The sequence below is a fragment of the Diabrotica virgifera genome, chromosome 2 (assembly GCF_917563875.1).
Source record: "Diabrotica virgifera virgifera chromosome 2, PGI_DIABVI_V3a".
Taxonomy (NCBI): domain Eukaryota; kingdom Metazoa; phylum Arthropoda; class Insecta; order Coleoptera; family Chrysomelidae; genus Diabrotica; species Diabrotica virgifera.
This window is the reverse complement of record NC_065444.1, coordinates 3,841,017-3,864,921: the sequence shown is the minus strand read 5'-3', so window position 1 is coordinate 3,864,921 and position 23,905 is coordinate 3,841,017. Positions and strand designations below refer to the sequence as shown.

At 32.6% G+C, this 23,905-nt stretch overlaps 1 protein-coding gene across 4 annotated transcripts in view; it reads right to left on the bottom strand.

The window, feature by feature from the left end:
* LOC114330138 (uncharacterized) overlaps positions 1–23,905 on the bottom strand; it is a 164,703-nt gene that overhangs the window by 51,167 nt on the left and 89,631 nt on the right. For all 4 annotated transcript variants that reach the window (XR_007696348.1, XR_007696349.1, XM_050643325.1 and 1 more), the window contains exon 2: positions 17,673–17,802. Coding sequence is in view for 2 of the 4 variants with exons in the window: in XM_050643325.1 (XP_050499282.1) it covers positions 17,673–17,802 (130 nt within the window). In the remaining 2 variants the exon portion in view is untranslated. The remainder of the gene's footprint in view (positions 1–17,672; positions 17,803–23,905) is intronic.

Sequence of the window (23,905 nt, the reverse complement as noted above, 5' to 3'; positions counted from 1 at the left end):
CAGGAACTAATAAACTTTCAAGTATGTATTTATACAACATTTAGCCCATTAGCACAATGTACAAAAGAGAATATAAACAAACAAAAAGATTAAGGTATTTATAAAAACTCAAAATTTATGATTTATTTGCAATTTTCTAAGCAACCAATAAGGATATTATACATACATAGTCAGCGAACGCCACATTGAAGTTTTTTTATACGATTTATGAGTTTCTTACTCTCAAATTTGTTTAAAATGCTTAACTTTTTGGTAATAGACGAAAAAAGCGAAAATTTACCGTTATTTGATCTTCATTTGTTTATAACTATGTACCTATGTATATCATCAAAATTGGCTGCAGGAAACATATAAGTTATTATTATAGATGTCCATACTACTCAAAAAGTTTGGTATTGGCCTGGAGGGGGCTGTGTCACGAACAGGATATTTTTTTCCTTATTTCTTTGAACTAATTGTCGGGTAACAACTTTCTTTTCTAACAAGAAATATGTAGTACTGTGAAATATTTATATGAAACAAATTTTATGTACACTGCATTAAGAATTAGAAAAATCAAAATGGATAGATACTACCTATTTAAATTATAATTTGGCAACATTGTATCATTATACAGAGATTAAATAGACAAAATATCAGCCTAAATGATTAACGAAACGGAGGCATTTCCATTGTACCTGGGAGGCATTTCATGTATGAAAATATTTACCTGAAAAAGTGGGAGGCATTTCGATAACGCCGCCTGGGGCCCACTAGTAAAATTCAAATTTTTGTAATTTCTGTTTTTGGTTATTTTTCTGAGAAGGCTCTTTTTATTGGATTAGGTGGCTTCTTTTAATTCTCTGGAAAATGGTCCAGGAGAGGACTCACGGATGAGGAATTATGAAAAATCAGTGAAGAAGACTGAGAAAACGAAGATGAGTCAACAAATTTGGGTGATAAAGAGCTTTCAGTCGATGAAGAATTTTCTGAAGGCGAAGATTACATACAAGCATTTGATGATTATGGAGACGAAAGCTAAAATTCCGAAAATTAAATAAACGGTCTTGAACAAAAACACACCTGCTTTCACCTGTTTCACATAAGTACTTCATTTGTTCATTTGGCTAATTCTTCTTCTGATCGTTTCAAATAATTCAAATAATGATGTAAAATAACCTTTTCTTATATTTCCTGCCTACATATAGTGAAATCACCGTATATATTTTTTATTGAATCCACTTTTATCTGGTTGTAAGCGATTCGAGATATCTACCTTACGGATAACTAGCAATTGCTACTGTTAGCTATTAGAAGATAGCGAGATTTTCTACTGTAATTTAAGTCTCCACACTGCGTATCAAAATCTTAATTCCTTTCATGAATAATGATTGCCCAGGCATCATAATTGTGTTTTCTACTTGTTGATTTACAACGAACCTAGTAATTTGTTGTTGGGCATTCGAGTTTTACTACAGGCCATTGGCTAAATAGTGATGCTTAGATATTATTTTTCTGCTATTCGTAAAGGCAAATGCACATCAAAGAAACATGAAACGTAAATTACGTTTCATAAAAATAAACCACTGCTAAACAAATATACGTCCGGCCATTTATGAAACTCTCCGAAAATAAAAATGTGTCATGAGCATGAATCACACTCGTTTCATTGGTAGGCGGACTTTGAGATTTGTTAAGCAGTGTTTTCTTTTCATGAAACATGTTTTTCGTTTCACGTTTCATGTTTTTCGTTTCATGTTTCTTTGGTGTGCGGCTTGGCTAATAGGAATCGAGATTCTGTTTTAAAAAGATAAAACATATAAAATTTTGATACTACTATTTAGTCCATGTGGTGAGACCGCTCCCGTCTGAAAAAATTTCTGATTCGGTTTCTTTGTGGATTCCTATTCAAAAATATCTCCTTTAAACAAATCTGAAGGGCGCCGAGCGGAATTTTTGGGCAGAAATTGTTTAAACAATTTTTTTAAACAAATACAAATGATCACGTAGTTTTACTCCGGAACAAATATTTTTAGGTTTTTTGGGTCATTCTAGACAAGAAAGGTATCTTGTAATTTTTCTTAAAAATTGATAGTTTTCGAGTTATAGGCGATTTAAAATCTGGAAAATGCGAAAATACGCATTTTCGAGGCTTAAAAACTCATATTTAAATTAGTATTTCTGAGGTTGCCACATACTTATATTGAAGATTAAACATTCATCTTCAAGATTTTGAAGAGTGATCACGTCTAACCTTAATTTATACCGTTGTTTTTTAATTGTTAAATATGCATGTTTATCCGATTTTTTTGCCGGTGCGGCGCGTTATATTTAAAAAATCTCCTATTTCCTCCGAAAAATATTTTTTCTAGATTCTTTGGGACATTCTAAATAACACAAGTTTCTTGAAATTTTTCTCAAAAGTTAATAGTTTTAAAGTTATAAGCGATTTAAAATAAGAAAAATGCCAAAAAACGCATTTTTGGATTTTAAATCGCTTATAACTTTAAAACTGTTAACTTTTGAGAAAAATGTCACGAAACTTATTTTATTTAGAATGTCCCAAAAATCTAGAAAAAATATTTTTCGGAAGAAAATTGGAGATTTTTGAAATAGAGCGCGCCGCACCGGCAGAGAAATCGGATGGACATGCATATTTAACAATTAAAAAACGACGGTTTAAATTAAGGTTAGACGCAATCACTCTTCAGAATCTTGAAGCTGAATGTTTAATCTTCAATTTAAGTATTTGTCAACCTCAAAAATACTAATTTAAATATGAGTTTTTGGACCTCGAAAATGCGTATTTTCGCATTTTTCAGATTTTAAATCGCCTATAACTCGAAAACTATCAATTTGTAAGAAAATTTACAAGATACCTTTCTTGTTTAGAATGACCCACAAAACTTATTAAAAATATATATTCCAGAACAAAAAACGTGATCTTTTGTATTTGTTTAAAAAAATTGTTTAAACAACTTCTGCCCAAAAATTCCGCCCGGCACCTTTCAGATTTCTTTAAAAGGGACATTTTTGAATAGGAATCTACAAAGAAACCGAATCAGAAATTTTTCCAGACGGGAGCGGTCTCACCACATGGACTAATTGTATTATGTTGGTCTATGTCTCGGGCCTAACAAGCAAAACAACTTTTTTTGTAAAAATTATATCATACTTGGGGCACATTATGAGGGATGAAAAGTACGAACTTTTAAGAAATATCATGCAGGGCAAAATTAAGGGCAAAAGAAGTGTGGGAAGAAGAAAGATATCGTGGCTTCGAAATCTACATGAATGGTTCGGGTGAGGGAAAGTCGCAGTGATGATTTCCAATCTCCGCTAGGAGTGGCACGTAAAGAAGAAGACTCTCTCTTAATCTTCTTTAGCAGCTACACAATCACTCCGACGCTTTTCCAATTTTTCGATTGTAAAACGATTTATCTTTGCCTTCAAAAAAGGCTTTAGTTTCGGAGATTACTTCTTCCTCGGAGCGATATATCTTATCATGGAGCATTTTTTAAGACCTTAAAAAGGTGGTAATCGCTGGGGGCCAAGTCTGGACTAGAGAGTGGATGCAGAAGTAGTTCAAAGCCCAATAAGGGCATTTTTGCCATCGTTTTCATCGACTTGTGACACGGTGTATTGTCTTGTTGAAAAAACAATTTTTTCTTGAACAAATGACGCCTTTTCTCTGTTATTTCGTTCTTCAAACGCTCCAATAAACCAATGTAGGAGTCGCTGTTGATTTTTCTCCCTATTTCAAATAGTCAATGAAGATAATTGCTTGCGGGTCTCAAAATACAGAGGCTATAATCTTTCCCACGTTTTGTTGCGTCTTTGGTCGCTTTGGACAGCTTTCTTCAGGGTGCTGTTTCAGATGACTGCCAATTTGATTCCGGAGTGAAGTGATGACTTATTCCGATTAATCATGTCTAAATCTTCTTCATTTGCCTTGTCCGTTGCGGACGTTGGCTATCATCATAGCAACTTCAATTTTACTTGCAGCGTTTCTGAATAACTTGATCGATGTTAGTCCAAACTATTGGCGTAAGTTTTGAAGCCATGAGTGTTTTCTTCTTCCGGGTACGCGTTTGCTCTCTATTTTACCCTGTATTGTATTAACAGTTGGAGTATATGATATTTTTATCATGTCTCATAATATGACGAAGATATTCAAGTTTCCGTTTCTAAATGGTTTCATATCGAACCGAAGAATAGGACTAGGTGCATTGTTGAAGACAAGAAGAATATGGAGTTGGGTCGACCACACACTTCGTAAAAATAACTCATGCATTACAAAGATGTTAAATATATATTTAATATTCTTATCTCTTTCACTTGGAAAAGTTTACTGTTGAATAACTAAATTAAGATTAAGATTAAACATATAGTAATTTTTTCTTTGGTCTATAAAGTTTTAAAATCTTAAGCGCCCCCATTCTAACAAGCATTTTACCTTGATTAATATACTTAATGAAATTAAATTTTACTTTCATACTCTTATTCTCACGACTGGCTTTGGCCTGAGGTCGTGATTTTAATATAAATTTAAATAGAGTCTTAATAAATTATTTCAGCGAAAGTATATACAATAATTTATCTTTCATGCACGAGATTATATTATTATTTTAATTTATAATAACTTCCTAACCTAAAACCAGCAGGTATCGTTGTAGATATCTCAGTCGTAGTGGAAACTAGAAGAAAAAATTATAGGTTCTGTTACGTCCTTACTAAATTTATTAATAACTTTAACACTTCTAATTTACAATAATGACTTTAACACATAATTTATTTTAGTTATTAAGGTACCAAGGGTATTATAAGGATAATAACTCTTGAGGTCAATGGTTTATATACCGAGGGCCTTTGGCCCGAGGAATATACGTTGACCGAAAGCGTTATTATCTATAATACCCGTGGTACCTTCAACGTTCTACTAAATTATTCTTTATATGCAAAACATTTGAATGAATTTTGAATTAATTAGTTTTTAAATAAGTACATTTACTAGCAATAGTCCTAACGTAATTATTGTGGTAACCATAGTTTTACTTACGAGTTTTATTTGTCAACTTGACAGTATTTAACTCGTTATTTAAATTTGATACCCTAGGGCGTTATTTTGAAAAATAACGCCCTAGGGCATTATATCATACTTAACAGACTTCGAAATCATGTCATTATTTGTCAAATAATAATAAATATACCAGTCGTACATTAAGTATATTTATTTACAGCGTCTGTAAGTGAATTATTTGTATAATTCGGCATGTGAGACAGCTTATTTTCTTTTGGGTTCAGACTAGACCTTAGAGCCTCTCCGATGATCTCTAAAGAGGGTGAAACGAATGACGGTCACCTCTGAAACTAATTGAACTATAAGCTGTCTTTCATTTTCTATTAGTTTTACTTCTATCTTCAGAGAACTTCTGTCCTCAGAGTTCAGGGAACCAAGATTCGTTGGAATGTTTACATAGATGAATAGACAGGTAGTGAAATGAAATCTTAGATCCGCTCGTCTTCTTCTAATTCATCGTTCATTTGCATTGCAAGTTTAGAAGTACGAATTTGGGTTATTTTACCAGAACTTGGTCTCAGCAGAAGCCTTTAGTTATACAGAGTGTCCAGAAACTCTACCGACAAATGAAGACAGGAAATTCCTCAGATAATTTTAAGGCAATTTTAACCCAATTCACCTAGTCCGAAAATGCTTCCTAAAGGAGCTGCACTGGTTCCCAACCTTTTATGTCTGGCGACCCACCTTCTGATGTTTTTTCATATTTGCGACCCATCCCTCACCCATTATGATAGAAAAAAATAAGGAGCATGGTCACTGTACGCTACTCAGCTACTGTAAGAGCCACGCCGCGACCCACCTGAAAGCCGCCCGCGAACCACTAGTGGGTCGCGACCCACCGGTTGGGAAACTCTGAGCTAGAGCTATTTGAAGATGGCGTCTGGTAATTAGTTTTTCTTACATATATTCAGAACGCTTCTATTAAGAAAAACGAAAATTGATACACATATTTATCTTCCAGAGATAAATCGATTCCATCCATTGCAAATTTCTAGTACCGGTCATAGGCGTCCGTTTTATGTAGGGTAACAGTTATATTATCGCATAACTTTTTTGTTTTTAATTTTTAAGCATTTTTGAGTCTGGATTATTAAAATGTAAGGTATTCTAGTATTAAAGATATTAAGTCGATAGGATACACCGTTTTCTAGAAAAATCGATTTGAAAATTTGTCGTTTTTTGAATATCAAAAAAAATAAAAAAAAACTATTCAGAAAAACGAAAACTGGTAAGTGTATTTATATTCCAGAGATAAATCGATTTCATTAATTGAGAATTTCTAGTACGGGTCATATGCGTCCGTTTTGGGTAGGTCAACGGTTATTTTATCGCATAACTTTTGTCTTTAATTCTTAAGAATTGTTGACACTAGATTATTAAATTATGAGGTTTTCTAGTTACTAAAAGTTACTCTTGCTTTAAATTGGTAAAATACACCGTTTTTTTTTTAATTTTTTTTTAAATTCAGTAAAAAAAAATTTCAAATCGATTTTTCTAGAAAACAATGTGTCCTACCGACTTAAAGCAAGAGTAGCTTTTAGTACTAGAATACCTCATAATTTAATAATCCAGTATTAAATTAAAAGTTAAAGAAAAAAAATATGCGATAAAATAACCGTTGCCCCACCCAAAACGGACGCCTATGACTCGTACTAGAAATTCACAATGGATGGATGGAATCGATTTATCTCTGGAAGATAAATATGTGTACCAATGTTCGTTTTTTTAAATAGAAGCGTTCTGAAGGTATTTAAGAAAAACTAATTACAAGACGCCATCTTCAAAGAGCTCTAGCTCCCTAGGAAGCATTTTCGGACTAGAAAAATTGGGTTAAAATGTCTTAAAATTATCTGAGGAAGACTGAGGAGAATGTCTTCTTTTGTCGGTAGAGTTTCTGGACACCCTGTAAACTACGGTTCTGTGTTCTCATTTTGACCAGAAAGTCCAACGTGTTGGTAGACGACCTCTGCTTCCGTAAGCATCATCTCTTGGTCTCCATTCCAGTATCCGCTTTTTCCATCTCTTTTCTGTCATTCGAGCCACGTGACCTGCCCAGTTCCATTTCAGTGTTGCTATTCTTTCTACTGCATCAGCAACTCCTGATTCTTGTCGTAGCTGGTGGTTTGGGATCTTGTCTCGTAGTGAAACGCAAACGCCCAACATAGCACGTTCCATCGCACTTTGAGACACACGGATCTTTGCACAGGTCTCCTTGCTATGGTCAACGTTTCCGCTTCGTAAGTCAACAAACAATAAGTAATCCAATCCGTAAGTGATCAAGTATTCGATATAAAATACTTAGGGATTACACTTTTAACTAAGAAGACTTGGAGAGAGAAGTATAAGCAGTCTTCTTCTTTGCTCAGACACGACACTTTAATCTCCAACAGTTGGTCATAAGACTTTTGTACCATACCCAGTAGATGTTCTGGACGGATCCAGTATATCATGAGCAGTTTTAGAACTCTCAGTGAACGAGGAATCAGTGAGAAAAATAGCCTCTAAAGATGTCATTGCTGTTAAGGCTCCTGTCTTATTTAGAAGTGCTTGAATTTGTAGGATGGTGAAAGAGGCGCACAAGATTCTAAAGCCGTCTTTTATCACAAGTATTGAACCATATGTATCTGTGGGTCGTATCATTGATGTGTACAACCAATAGGGATTTTCATCGATTGTCATTTGTTTCGAGCTTCTGTCATGTGTCATATAATATTAATATATCTACGTCATACGTCTTTGGTTTGTATCATTGGTATATACCAATAACGTATGACGTAGATATATTAATATTTGATGACACATGACAGAAGCTCGAAACAAATGACTGTGAATGTAAAGCCCTATAGATTACCTTTGATTTCAACCTCCACATTTTACCTATAACTCGTCTGCAGTACCAGACGTACCTAGCCCTATAGTGGGGGACCATATACAAAAGACCAACAAGTAACACCATATATGGTAAAATTGACAGATTAACATTAAGTATTATGTATATTGAAAAGAATTACAGATAATCGAAGAGAGGGATCAAATAAGAAATAGACATCAGAAAAAAATATAATTAGGTAATAAACAAGTTGACACTGAGAGAAAACAGTCAAGTTCATTTTCATTATCAAAAACTTTTGCATTTTAAATTTTTGAACCCAGTTTTACTACTACTAGGTGATAAAAAAACCATTAACATATAGAAAAGCGAAAATCGGCGAAACCTCAATGTAAATTTCATTCATTCAATTAGAAACTTTTAATTTGATTTTGATTGTACCACAAATAAAGCAGCATTTGTAATGAAGTGAATAAAAGGGTGATTTGCATATAGTACGTTTGCTTTAATTCTCACGAATTCTTGTCGCATTCTTACAACAAGAACAGTTACGAAGCTGCATTGTGAAAAGACCAAAATTGACATTTCTCATATAGCTACGAGAAACAACAAAAAACATACGATTGTTTAGAAAACAATGCCGATTTTGGTTTCCACGTCGTAATTATAAAACGTTTCATAAATTATTAGTTTTCTTCTATTGATATGTATCGCAGTAGTGAATTTTCGGAACATGGTAATGAAAGTATTAAGCTGGGATCCAATGAAACGTGGTGTGGCACGCCTGGAGAAATAGAACATAATATGTAGGTAATAGAAAAAAATAAAAAATAAAGACGGGAATCAACACAACGTGAAATAGCGATCTTCTTCTTCAGATGCAGATCCAGATGTGAGCGATCACATTTTCCATTAACTCTCCGTTTCTTGCAATGTGTATCAGAGATTGTATGTCGTTAATCCCTGTCCATTGCCTTATGTTTCGGAGACAGGACATTTTCTTGCGTCCTATTCCTCTCTTGCTTTCAATTTTACCCTGGATTATAAGTTGAAGGAACTGGTATTTTTCGTTTCGCATGATGTGACCCAGATACCCCGTTTTCCTTTTCTTGATGGTTTTGGCGTTCTTGGTTGATTCTCTCAAGGACATCTACATTTGTGACTTTCGCCGTCCCTGGTATCTTTAGGATACGGCGATAAAGCCACATTTCGAAGGCTTCTAATCTGTTTATATCCCTCGTTTTGAGTGTCCAGCCCTCTATGCCATATAGCAGCACCGACCATACGTAGCACTTAGTAAACCTTCCTCTCAGTTGAAGATCAAACTCTGAACAGGTCGGTACCTTCCTGAATTTTACGAAAGCTTGTCGAGCTTGCTCAATGCGACATTTTACTTCCCTGTCCGATTCCCAATCTTCAAAAAGCCACGTGCCCAGGTATTTAAATTTGCTCACCCTTTAAATGGACTTGTATTCAGTGTTATGGTGGAGTTTTTAAGTGCATCCAAGTTTCTGGAGATGATCATGAATTTGGTCTTTTTGGTATTGATCTCTAATCCCATGCGCTTACTGTATTCTACGATTATAGTGACAAGTTGTTGGAGATCGACTATGTTACCAGAAATTAAGACACCAGCATCAGCATATCGTATGTTGTTGATCAATATTCCACTCACTTTAATTCCCATCTCTGCATCTTCCAAAGACCCTTGAAAAATGGCTTCAGAATACATGTTAAATAAAAGAGGGGAAAGCACACATCCCTGTCGAACACCCCTTCTTATATGTATGGGTTTGGATATAGAATTCTCTATTTTTTAAGTGTGCCGTTTGATACCAGTATAAGTATTCAATGCATGTGAAATTTAATAAAAAATTTTCTTCTTGGTAAAAGGTATATTAGTTTAAAAAGCCCTAAAGGGCTACAAACATATAACCAAAACGTTTTCGCTCTGTAACAAGAGCATCATCAGTGTTACAAGAACATGGTGAGCCAACCAAAAAAATACAAAGGTCAAAGCCCTTCAAAAAACAGACAAAAGTCTTGTATAAATGAACACATCGAAAAATCCAAAGGATGTATAAAATTCCTAAGGATACGGCCATAGGGCAACATATGACTCCCACACATGGTAAGTGGGTCAAAAGGTAACTAGGTCATTATCTTATAAGAGGTGGTAGGCAACTAAGAGATGAGACTTCAAAAGCGAATCTGTCTGTAGCCCTTTAGGGCTTTTTAAACTAATATACCTTTTACCAAGAGGAAAATTTTTTATTAAATTTCACTTGTAATTAATGGTATACAGCCAACTACAGGAAGTTCTTCCTTGTGGATATTCAATGCATCTTATGTCTTTTTGGTCTATATCAAGTTTCTTGAGGATCTGCATTAACTTGTGGTGTTAGACATGATCAAACGCTTTTTCGTAATCTAAAAAGCATAGGAACACGCCTTTCCTCTGATCGTAACAATTTTGGACCAGCACCTGTGTGGCTGGTCCAAAATTATAGCGATAAATAGCGATATTTCACTCAAAATTTGTGATTTAAAATCATGACCGAGCCCTCTATTTATGGCCGGCGTGAAGTCTCCCATCGTTCGTCGGTAAATAAACATGGTTCAAAGGAAGTCAGAAGCTGATAAGACCCTTCTAACTCGGCTAGGGACTGGTATGGTCAGTGCCATGGTAATTTCATTATGGAGTGTTCTAACGATGTTATATTGGGATTTGTATCATTGTATAATTTAACCAACCTACTAAAATTTCTACCGTCGACACTGGTGGTATATTCTCGATACTCAAGGAAACAAGCTCAGTAAAGTGGGGTGTGAAACGTGCTATGTTTTCTTTTCATTATTATATATTATTTTATATTTATATTTACCGACGTAAACCGTAAAGAGTGCCTCGCCACAGTCCATTGAATACCGGCTTTAAGTTGTGAATTATGTGATCTTAATAAAATGGAAAGTAATGCTACATTAGATTAAACTAGATTATAATTATTCTGACCTTATATGCCTGTCTGTGTTTTAAGCTGGTGAGAGTTAATAAACAATAAGAATAAAGCTCTAAACAATGCAAAATTTTAAAATGTGTTAGATTCGTTAATAATTATAATGAACTGCTCAATGATACTAATGATATATAGCCAATTTTTACTAATATACAGGGTGGGTTATTTATTTATTTAAATATATTTCAACTCCCTTCAGCTCCCTTCAACAAGAAGGATGATATGTATAAATCGGATTTCTGGCCTGTTGGAGTTGGTGTAAAAAGATTCCACATTAATCGATAAAAAGAATTTTTAGGCAATGGTGGTGGAAATTTTTGAAGAAAGATATAACAGGTCGGTTAAAAATTGCATATGTTAATATTCGTTCCTTATTTCCTAAAATAGTTGATTTAGGTAATTATGGTATTGATAAACAATTTGATATATTTTGTGTATCTGAGACATGGCTCAAGCCAACAATACCGAATAATGCTATACAAACTTATGGTTACAATTTAATTCGTCAGGACAGAACAGCAGACTGTCGAGGTTGAGGAGTTTGTATGCATATAAAGAATAATTTGCAATTTTCTGAAGTTAAATTTGACAATCACATAGAACAAGTGTGGATTAAACTCAAAATTAATGACTTGTTGTTAGGTATAGCTGTTGTCTATAAACCACCAAACTACATAATTAATACCTTTGTTGAATCTTTTGAAAAATCTCTTGCCGATATGGTTACAGATTGTGATGAAATTTACTGTTTGGGTGATTTTAATGTTGACTTACTTAATTCACATCTGAGTCCAGCTCATAAAATTAATGATTTACTTGACAGTTTTAATTTGGTACAGATTATTGATAGACCAACTCACATAACCCTTACATCGCAGACTCTGATTGATTATATAATTGTCTCAAATGAAAATAGAATTAACTCCTTTGGTGTATGTTCTGTTGATCACATAACAGATCATGAGCTTATTTATTGTGACATCAATATCTGCTCGGAAAAATCTGATCCAATCTTTAAAATTGTTAGAAATTTCAAACACTTTGATGCAAATCTTTTTTTGCTTGATTTAAACTCTACTCTATTTACCAACATCGATCACATTGAAAACATCAACGACAAAGTATAATTCTTAAGCAGCTCCATTGTGGCTCTTTTAGACAAACATGCTCCCTTTAAAAAGAATGAAGTCACTAAAAAATATAATCCTTGGTTAACAGATAATGTGAGACTTCTTATGTCACTAAGAGACAAGGCTAAAAAAAAGTGGCAGAAAACTAAGGAGCCAGCTCACCTTAACTACTACAAAATGATTAGAAATTATACAACATTAGCGTATGAGAATGAAAAAAAAAGCCTTCTTTCAACACAAACTGAATGTGGGTGGAATAAAAAATGCTTGGAAAATTTAAAACTCCTTAATATTGGGAAGAATGAACACATAATTCCAGAAATTTTAAAAGAACCCTATGAGATTAATCAGTATTATACATCATGCATCCCACAACTACCAATCAATCAAAATACAATTGACTATTACTTAAATACTGTACCTAATCGAGAACTTTTCTCCTTTACTCCAGTACCCTGTGATTTAGTGCAAAAACTGTTATATACTCTGACATCTAATGCTTTAGGCTCAGACGGTTTGAACTTAAAAATGTTACTTCAATGTTGCCCATTAATCATTCCTTATATAACACATATAATGAACTGTTGCCTCTCTAATAACTATTTTCCAGATGAATAGAAAAAAGCATTAGTTAGACCCATACCTAAATGTAACAATCCAACCTAATATAAGGATCTACGACCTATCAGTATCTTGCCAACTCTATCAAAAGTGTTAGAACGCATCATGGAAATGCAGCTTCGCGATTATATTTCTAATAATACCATCTTAACTGATTTTCAGTCCGGGTTTAGGCCATTTCACAACTGTGAAACAGCACTCACTTAAAATAACTGATGACATTTTGAGAGAAAGGGATGTGGGTAAAGTTACCATTTTAGTTTTGATCGACTTGTCTAAGGCATTTGACACTCTTAATCATTCACTACTTTGCGCAATTTTGCAGTCAATAGGCTTTTCCGTGGATGCATTGAATATGGTTGAGTCTTACCTGCGCCATAGAAAACAGAGCGTCAAAGTAGATGAAAGGTGCTCTGATTTTTTAAACATCTTGTCAGGGGTGCCTCAGGGTTCAATTTTAGGTCCAATCTTATTTACTTTATACACCACCAATATTGGGACTTCTCTGAATACCTGTAATTTTCATCTATATGCAGACGATACACAAATTTACCATTCATTTTACCCGGTTGACAGCCCAAGTGCTATTGAGACTGTTAATCAGGATATTAAATCATTAGTTGATTGGGCAAGAAATCATGCATTAAATAAAAATTCTAAAAAAAAACTAATCTGGTGGTTTGTGGTCCTAGCCGGTTATGTCTGGAGATGAGTAACACCATTGAAATAGTTGTTGATAATGAAATCATTAAACCTGTAACTAGTGCTAAAAATCTGGGTTTAACTTTAGATAATCACCTAAAATTTACAAAACATATTAACACCTGTGTGAGTAAAGCATTTCTCAGTTTAAGAACAATTTATCATAATCGCCGCTATCTATCTTACAAGATAAAAAGAATACTGTGTGAAAGTTTGGTTTTGTCTAAATTTAACTATGGTGATGTTGTGTACGGGCCTTGTATTAGTTCAGATGACAGGAGAAGAATTCAGGTGGTTCAAAATTCGTGTCTTCGTCTTATCTGTGGTGTAAGAAGACACCAGCCTATTTTCTCACAAACTAAAACACGTAAAATGGTTGAGCATGGAAAAGAGAAGATATCTACATGCTGCTTGTCTATTCCATAAAATCATCAAAAACTCATTACCAGCATATCTTTTTAAAAAAGTTATATTATATAGAACTGACATACATAATGTTAATACAAGATATAAAAATACAATTACAGCTCCACCACATCGTACAGAACAATTCAAAAACTCATGTACAGATCAAATATCAAAAATATAAAATATAACGGATTAGCAAAAGAATTAAAATTAAAGTCGATTGTATCTTTTAAGAAATCTCTTAAAACTAAATTGCTAACTGAGTAACACATGTGCCATAGTTAATAACCTGTTATGTAGTATGTATAGACCAGAGGGTCCCAAACTATTTTTTCTCGTAGACCACTTTAAAAAATATGCTGGTTTCAGTGGACCCCCTGCTGCTACATTTTTACCATACTTCCTCCAATGAAAAACATGGGGGTAAAAATAAGACAATGCAGGTCTTTTTCGTCTTCTCTTCTTTTCTCAAAATATCATTTTAAGCGATTTTACAGTGATTTGGAATCTATTTAAACAAATTTGCATTTTTTATCGTAAATTATCAATTGAAAAAATAATGTTTTAATAGAAGGGTTGACCAAAATGTGATTATTAGGTATTATAACAAGTTTTTTGTTTTAAAACAAGTTGTTGATCAAACTTTAGCGTAGAAAACGTTAAAATACTGTTTTTTCATTTTATTCCATTCTCAAAATACATATTCTTCTATTTGGCTGAAAATTTGCCCACAGATAGCCAAAACACAGGACTTAAATGGTTAAAAGAATTTGTATAGTTTTACAATACAAGAAAAGTTACATGCGATAGAGTCAAAATGATATAGTACAGTCGGTTTAGCATTTGATCTTGCATGCAGAGCTACCCAAGCAAGATTCTATTTTTCTAATCTTAAGGGGGTCAATAGTAGTGTAAATTTAAAATCGCGAATAAAGGAGAACCGTTTTTGCTTAATATCTCCGCCATATTTTACTTTTTGACAACAAGTGTAAGGACTGAAGTTGTGGACAATATGATTTCGTATTTTACAAATGCAAATTTTTTTGTGTCGTCGATATTTTCCGAGTTATGGGGGAAAGAGTGACAGTTACAGCATAATTATTGAATTATCTCGTTTATTATTAGTTTTATAACAAAAATGTACCTATACAAAAATGGAGAGAATTAAATTTTATACAATTTTGATTTCTTTCATGTTTTTGCTAAAATCAATATTTCAGGTAGTACATATGCGATAAAGGCGCGAGCATAAGCCCTGATTGATTTGATAGCAGTGGTTTTTGTTCAATATCTCCGCAATTATCAACTTTTCGACAAAAATGGTAGGAACTGAAGTTGATCCAAATAAATTGTGTTTACAATAATTATTATAATTTTCTTACCATTTTTTTTTCGTATGGTTGATATTTTCCGAATTAATTGTACTTACAGTAGACGCCTATATTTTTGGCTCTGGTATTATTCCACGTATTTTTTTTGTATTGCAAAACGATACAAATTCTTTTAACCACTTAAAAGTCCTGTGTTTTGGCTATCTGTGGGCAAATTTTCAGTCAAATCGAAAGGCATATGTTTTGGGAATGGAGGAAAATGTAAAAAACGGTATTTTACCGTTTTCTACACTAAAATTTGATCAAAAACTTGTTTATAATCAAAATAACTTGTTATGATGCATTATAATAACATTTTTGAGTCACTACTATTAAAATATTCACTAAAAGGGAAGTTCCCTAGATTGGCTGTATACCATATAGTTAAAAAGTTGGCTGTATACCATATAGTTGGCCTAAGATGGTTGATTGAGTTTTTGGTAGGGTTTCACCATGTTCCCGTTGTATCCTGTAACATCGGAGTTTAGCCTGTTTAATATTTTTTTGAAGTTATACTTCTTTACCGGCGATAGAGGGTGATTTTTTTATATGTTAAAACCTATCAGCCCGGCGCATGCGCATTATAACTTTGTTCTGATTGGATGTTCAAATGACATGTCAAAAATTATCCGATATGGCAGCTGTGGTTTGGAGGTAAAGGTAAAGGTAAACAAATATATAATATATTAGTTTTATTGTTGTGAGGACAGAAACAAAAAAGTTTATAATATTGTAGTGACTTTTAAATAGTTTTTAAAAGCAACAGGTACGTAATAATTGTTAATGTATCATGGGTATAAACCTACCTATTTGATCTGCCAAAATACAGAGTATGTAATATTTTATTTATATAATTTGATTACCATCAAAATTTCTATCAATATTCACCTAATATATTGTTTTTTTACTCTATGTTTTGTTGTATTTTTTCAATTCTAAATCATTTCAATTAAAAATTAAAATAATTTGATCAATTTTCAAAATGTCAAAATATCACAAGTTTAATCCGTTTAGTTAGTCGATCTTCGTAAATAATGACACATAGTGTCCGTGGCTACGCGGAGAAAGCAAATGAATTCAAATACCAACCGCTCTTATCACCGCTGGTTCGAGTCCCAATAGAAACTTTCTTTTTTGTTTTTTTTAATACATTTTATGATTGTAAGTATATTTATTATATAATTGTATTTTCAGAAAATACGTATTTAGTTAAAAAAATTTTCGACAATTAATGTTCAGACATCATTTGTGGCTTGTTTAATGTGTTTGTGTGTGTTTTATTCTTTTATTATTTTAATTTTTGGCACTGTTCTAATAAAAATGTTTGAGAAGTAGTAAGTATAAATTAGTTTAATATTTAAACAAAATATAAATAAAAAGTATATTAATTTCGTTTAAATCATATAATAGAAGTATAACTTCTTACGTGCGTACAAAGTACACACACATTCTTTTTTTTAAATAATGTAAATCGAATTATAAATTCAACCATTGTTTGGTTCTGGGGCTATTTAGCAAGTATGCACATTCACTGATGATGGACCGATAGGTCTGAAAACGTTCTGAATTGGACATATTTTACTCAATCCAGTGGGATTTTTTAAAATTAATAAATATACCAATTACATACATAGAAGTGGTTTTACTTCATGTTAGAGTTTATTCAAATATTATTTTTTCCATTGATATTTTACAATAAAAAAATGCAAATTTGTTTAAATAAATACCAAATCGCTATAAAATTTTAGTGGACCCCCACTTGCAACTTGTGAACCCCCATTTTTATTTCACGCCAACGTAGACCCCGTTGAGTCCCTCGTGGAACCCTGGGGGTCCACCTGGACCACTTGGGAATCACTGGTATAGACTATGTGATAGTTTTTGGACAATATTTAATTACAAAATGTTCCTATTAGTCACGGATTTTAAAATGTTACAGAACATGAAAAAAATATATATATTTTTTTTTTCTCTTGCTTAAGATGAAAAGCAGAGGTGCTGATTTCTTGAAATCAGTACCAACTGATCTTCGGCATTTTTTCTTTCTTGTTGTTATATTATGCATTTATATTTTGTATGTTTTGTGTACTGTATGTACTTGAAGGAAAAATAAAGACCTTTTATATTATTATTATATTTTTACAGGGTGATCCTTAAGTAATTGTACAAATAGAAACAGTAGATTCTACACTTTAAAATACTGTTACGCGAGAGTGACTTTACTGATTAATCTTTACTGATTTATTTTTATCCTTCCAAATGTCTCCTTAAATACTATTGCTACGGTTATCCAATAATCTCTAGAAAACTCGAAAGAGCTTAAACAATATTTACAAAACAGGTCAAAGAATTCTCCAGTAAAATCAAGAGATGTTTACAGGTAATAAAAAAAGGTTGGTTTACAACATTCGAATTACACTAAATAGGCCGGAATCTTCGGCGGTCTAGGAGCGTCACAATATAATAATATTATTCCAATCCAAGGTATAAATATGTAATATTTCGTATTCTAAACTGATTTTATGCAGTACTTACCAGTAGGCGGCCTTTCTTTTGGGTAACATATCCTGAATAATCCTTTTGTTCTCGTGTAGTAGTAATATTTTGAATTCACATTTTCTAACAACGCCTGGCTTTGTGGATCTGAATGTTTACTTAGATAATTCTGAAAAAAAAAGAGAAATTTGAAGTTTTTTAACATTCTCTTTCAAAGTTATGGTAAAAGGAATACGTTAATATTAAGGGATAAACGCCCAAAAACTATTTTTGTTAGCTGCCTCAAAAGGTGATATCTTCTTTTAACATCTGTTTTAGCTATCATTAAATTGCCTTCCATTGTTTTTTCTACATGCCAAACTTAACGTTGTTATAATTTATGGTGTTAATGTATCGAACTTTTATATTGGTCGACTGTTTTAAATGCAGTTCAGATACAATGTAGTAAACGTGTACCTATACTCCGTTTTATCTTCGCTTAATCTGTATAACAGACCGACATACTCAGGAACTATCAAAATTTGTATTTAAAAATTCACAGTCAGGAAATAAACAATTTTAATGAAAAATAATTCCGGTAGTACTGCAATAAATAGTTACTCCATCAAAATCTCTTAACTAAATCAGGTTTAAAGAGAACATACCCAGTTTTATTGATTCCGCAACAAACTGATTTCCTTATAGAATAGAAAATATGAATAATACATATTCGATTTTGTATATAAGCAAATTTCTCACAGATCTTATTTTTTATATTTCGTTCAAGTCGTGTTGTGAATTTTAACGAAACTTCACTTTCTCTGCATACTGTGGCAGTATTACAGAATTTTGTAACAAAAAACAATGAAGTCGCTTAGTTAAGGTTGTTAGCTGTTTTAATTTTTGATGAGTTTAATCGCTTTATTATGAAACGTAATTTTTGAAGCACGTCTAATTTTCCGGATACAATTTTCTGTAATTAGCTGTATAGGGCGTAGCTTATTGAATTATGAGATATTTGAGGTGATATCGTTCTCATTGCAGACAGCTTTTAAGAGGCGCAGTTAATGATCCAAGAGCTCCATACTGCCAGAGTAGGTACTAAATTAAACTTTTCAACAAACAATTTATTACCAAAATGAATCAGAGATACAGAATGGGTAACCGAACCATGATATTACTTTGCTACGCAGATGATGCTAAAGCCGAAAACAAAGATGACTTGCAACACTTACTACAAAAATTTAAAATAACCGCCGAAAAGTATAATCTGAGACTATTAACAGAGAAAACCCAATCGATGGTAATATCCAAGAACCCAATTAGATGTAAATTAGCAGTGGACGACGATATAATCGAACAGGTAATGGATTGTAGATACCTGGGTGTAGAAATCTCTAGCGACAGGCATCTGTGGCAAGAAACAAAACAGCAGGCAACGAAAGCAGCGAGAATATCTGGTTTCCTAAGGGATATAATCTGGCGGAATAAATATATGAGCACCAAAAGCAAAGTCCGCATTCATAAGACATGTGTTAGACCCGTACTGACATACGCGGCTGAGTCAAGGGCCGAGACAACAAAGACCAAAGAAAAAATGATAGCAACAGAGATGAAAACCCTAAGATCCATAAGAGGAATCACACTCAAAGATAGGACATAGGATACGAAACGAAGACACATTGAAAGAGCTAGGCGTTCAAGATGTCGTGAGATGGACAAGACCACGAAGACACATGTGGAGAGACCACGTAGATCGGATGGACTCTGAACGTTTGGTGAAATGGGCGAAGATACAGAAGCCCAACACCAAGCGATCCACAGGAAGACCCAAAAACGATGGTACGAGAGCTGGACCTCCGGATCGCATCAGAGACTGTAAGAGAAGAAACAGGACATAGTTCTATTAAAAGAAGAATTTATTACCAATTTAGTCCCTATTAAAAATATCTCAGTTAATGATAGGGACATTGAGCCAGTTGACTTCTATAAGTATTTGGACCGTGAGATCAAAATAAGTCGAAACAACAAAACAATCGAGGTTAAAAGAAGAGTAAACTTAGCTTGAATTTGGAAAAATGAAGGTGAAGGATATTTTTAGGTCAAAGATTCGAACGTGACGAAGATACTTTTGGTGAAAGGAGGCATTTTTGATCTCAAATTATATTATTAGTAATATAAAAAATACACCGAATCCACTGCAGGAAACACAGACTTTAATCGAGGTATCGAAACACAAAAAAGGTTGTTAGACTGGCCGGGTGAAAGTCCTAGCAGGGTACTTTTTTATCTCATTTCTGTTTCTTTTACTTGCAAACCAGGAAAATAATCTGTGTACTTCATTCTCGTAAGTAAAACGATCAACAAAGCAATTGAGAACAATTCTAATGATGATTGCACATTGCACTCTTGAAAATTTGAACGGCAAATTATACCAATAAATAGCAAAACAATTATTGTAATTGTGACTGTAAATTTATATTCAACAGCTCAGAGTAATTTTTAACACAAATTAACTTCTTGTATTAATGAACGGTTCTATAACACTAACCTAATTCTATTACTCTTGAAATAATTAATTTCATATTGAATCGCTGTGTAATGTTACCATTAAATTCAATCTGCTCGTGAAATTGACCTTATGGTTTGCGGTCTACTCTCAGTAGTTTATGTTCGTTACAAAAATTATACCACATACGTCCATCTACCTATATATTTTCCTAATCAAGTAACCGCTATTGATACGGTACACTGATATCGTACCAAATAGCACTATGTGTTTACTGTTTATCATACTACTAATAAGTACATTTCTCGTAATACGATATTTTACCATTACATTTGACGCTAAATAGATAATGTTTCGTTGATTTGAAATTCTGTGCTAAATTAAATGGTTGGTGTTGTTTAAATAACGATGAAAGTTAGTCTAAACAAATTACTAATGTGTATACTATTACCATGTAGAAGGGAAGTACTTTGCAAATCGGAAATAAATCATAGAAGATATTCATTTATTAACGTAATTGATTAATAGGTCTCCGACGCCCCTGAGGGGCATAAGGAATTTCGAGAAAGAAGAAGAAGATTAATAGGTACTTAACGCCAAGCATAGCAATATACGTCAGCTGCGCGCAAACCATTTGGGACTTAAATTACCTGCAGGATTGCCACGGTTCCTACAAATATTGGTTGATTTCTTACAGTATACTATTGTTTGTTTTTTAACCAAGAGGAGTGATTCAAATTTACCGCGCTGTAATGCTTGTTTCTAATTGGTCCAACCGCAGGCAAGTTTACTCTACTGTTATAAAATTTTGACACTAATGACATTTATGAAATTTTGGCAGTTCTGTCATTTTATAAGTTAATTAAGTATGTCGACGATTTTTTGTGTTTTCTACATTATTCCTTTAATTTTTAGATTTTTAGTCAACTTTTATATAAAAACAGGTGTTTTTAGAACTCTTTAGCGATGTGTTAGTATAATATAATATGTATGGATTATCATCGAAAGGTGATATGATCAACGAAAAAAGAAGATGAATTTGGTGACTTTTCTAGTAACTTTCTTGGGTGTGAATCTGTCTTTTTAGTTTACTCCTCTTGGTTAAAAAATTAACATAGGGTAGTCCGATAAGTACTTAGCCTCTCCGCCCGATGGCGACACTATCGCAATTTTTTTGGCAAAAATGGTACATGTTTGAATGGCGGCTAATAGAGAATTAACTAGGGCGTCAATTAACCCTGCAAATATCAGCAGCGTATTTATTTCCCGCTGATGTATAAAGTCCATGTTTCGCTTGCTTCCATATACAGTATGTCCCTGTAAGTTGTATCCATATGGAAAACTTTTTTATTATTAATTTTACGAAAAAAAGGTATTCTTTATAAAAAGCTCTGCATGGTCCAAAACCTGAGATTTAACCATCAAATATCAATTTTTTTAAATATTATACGAGGTATGTCAAAAAGTTTGAATTTCACTCAAGAGTAAAGTAGCTTTATTTTTTACAATATTGAAAATTGCTATTATGAAAAGTTGTTTGGAATTAAAAACTGTATTCTAGTATGCAATTACATCCTTCTAATTGAATTTTTTTTTTGAAAAATTATGGACAACTTACATTATTTTCATAATTAAGTATTTTCTATGGGAAATAAGCCACAATTTTACTAAAAAATGAATTTATTAACGTTTCGAAGCCCAAATCGGGTTTCGTTGTCAAAATACTATTAAAATAAACAATAATGTTGTTGCTAAGTAAAAAAATTCTTCTAATAATTTATTTAATCTGACTCATTTATATTGGCAATTCAGACGTATATTATACATTTTAAAGTAGAAGACTTTAAAATGATATCGCCAATATTTATGAGTTGCGTTCCTGGGACGACTTTAATAAAAGATAGGTCATTCGATTACATGAAATCAATCCCAACTCAAGAATATCCGTCGCAAAAAATCATAGCATGTGATCTGTCTTTAAAAAGACAACCAAATGCAATGATGACCAACCATAGTAATCACGAGGGAAAACCAGGAAAAAACCTCATGATACTATCCCGACATCGTAAGTATTTGGTCATACATTTAATTTATCTTTTAAAAAACTAATACCAAATTCTGACTTTAATATGTTTAAATTATAAATAATATTAATAATACATAGATATACAATAAGTAATACTAAAATATAAAATTTGTACTAACTCGATATGTTATTGACTTACTAATCGTGGTATTTTCTTTCTATTGACTTCCTCTTTCAGTATGGGTAACCACATCCTACTGCATTCTACCGAGGAATTTGCGACACAATTGGTTTCATTTAGCATAATTAGAGCCGCTTCTTTGATTTTTCTCTTTTTACTATCTGATTCTTTAAAGACCGATCACATGCTATGATTTTTTTGCGACGGATATTCTTGAGTTGGGATTGAGTTCATGTAATCGAATGAACTATCTTTTATTAAAGTCGTCCCAGGAACGCAACTCATAAATATTGGCGATATCATTTTAAAGTCTTCTACTTTAAAATGTATAATATACGTCTGAATTGCCAATATAAATGAGTCAGATTAAATAAATTATTAGAAGAATTTTTTTACTTAGCAACAACATTATTGTTTATTTTAATAGTATTTTGTATTTTGATAACGAAACCCGATTTGGGCTTCGAAACGTTAATAAATTCATTTTTTAGTAAAATTGTGGCTTATTTCCCATAGAAAATACTTAATTATAAAAATGCCACAAGGAAATAGCTTCAGAACAACATACATTATTTTCAGTTATTTTAATTCAGATAACTCTTTTATTATAAATTTTACAAAAAAAAGTGATTCTTAATAGAAAGTTCTGCATGGTCTAAAATCTAAAATACAACCATCTTTTGTCAAATTTTATCAATTTTATACGAGGTATGTCAAAAAATATGAATTTAGCTCAAGAGTAAAATACGTTTATTTTTCACAATATCGAAAATTGTTATTATGAAAAGTTATTTAGAATTAAAACATCTTTTTTGACATACCTCGTATAAAATGATAAAATAAGATGGTTGTATTTTAAGTTTTAGACCATCCAGAACTTGTTATTAGGAATTACTTTTTTTCGTAAAATTAATAATAAAAGAGTTATCAGAATTGAAATAACTGAAAAAATAATGATAGTTATCCATAATTTCTCAAAAAAAAATATTTGTCAATTAGAAGGATGTAATTGCATATTAGAATATAGTTTTTAATTCCAAACAACTTTTCATAATAGCAATTTCCAATATTACGAAAAATAAAGCTACTTTACTCTTGAGTGAAATTCAAACTTTTTGACATACCTCGTATAATATTCAAACAATTTGATATTTGATGGTTAAACCGTAGGTTTTGGATCATGCAGAGCTTTTTATAAAGAATAACTTTTTTTCGTAAAATTAATAATAGAAAAGTTTTCCATATGGATACAACTTACAGGGACATACTGTACCGGGTGTCCACTTATATTTTCCCCCATTTTAACTGCCTATAACTTCTAAACGGTTTAAGATAGAAATATGCGGTTTTCGCTGAAATGTTTTATTTTAGTAAAAGTTTTGTCTGAATGGATTGAATTTTTTATATCGCTTTCAAATACGAAATAAAAAATGGCGGAGTTTTGAAAAAAACTTTGTTGACTGTTTTTTAATCGAACACCCAGTATATTTTTTTGTAAATTGAAAGAAAGGTCATTCACCTATCCAGCGCTATAAAGTTTTTCAAAATCGGTTGTCAAATCACTGAGTAATTAATTT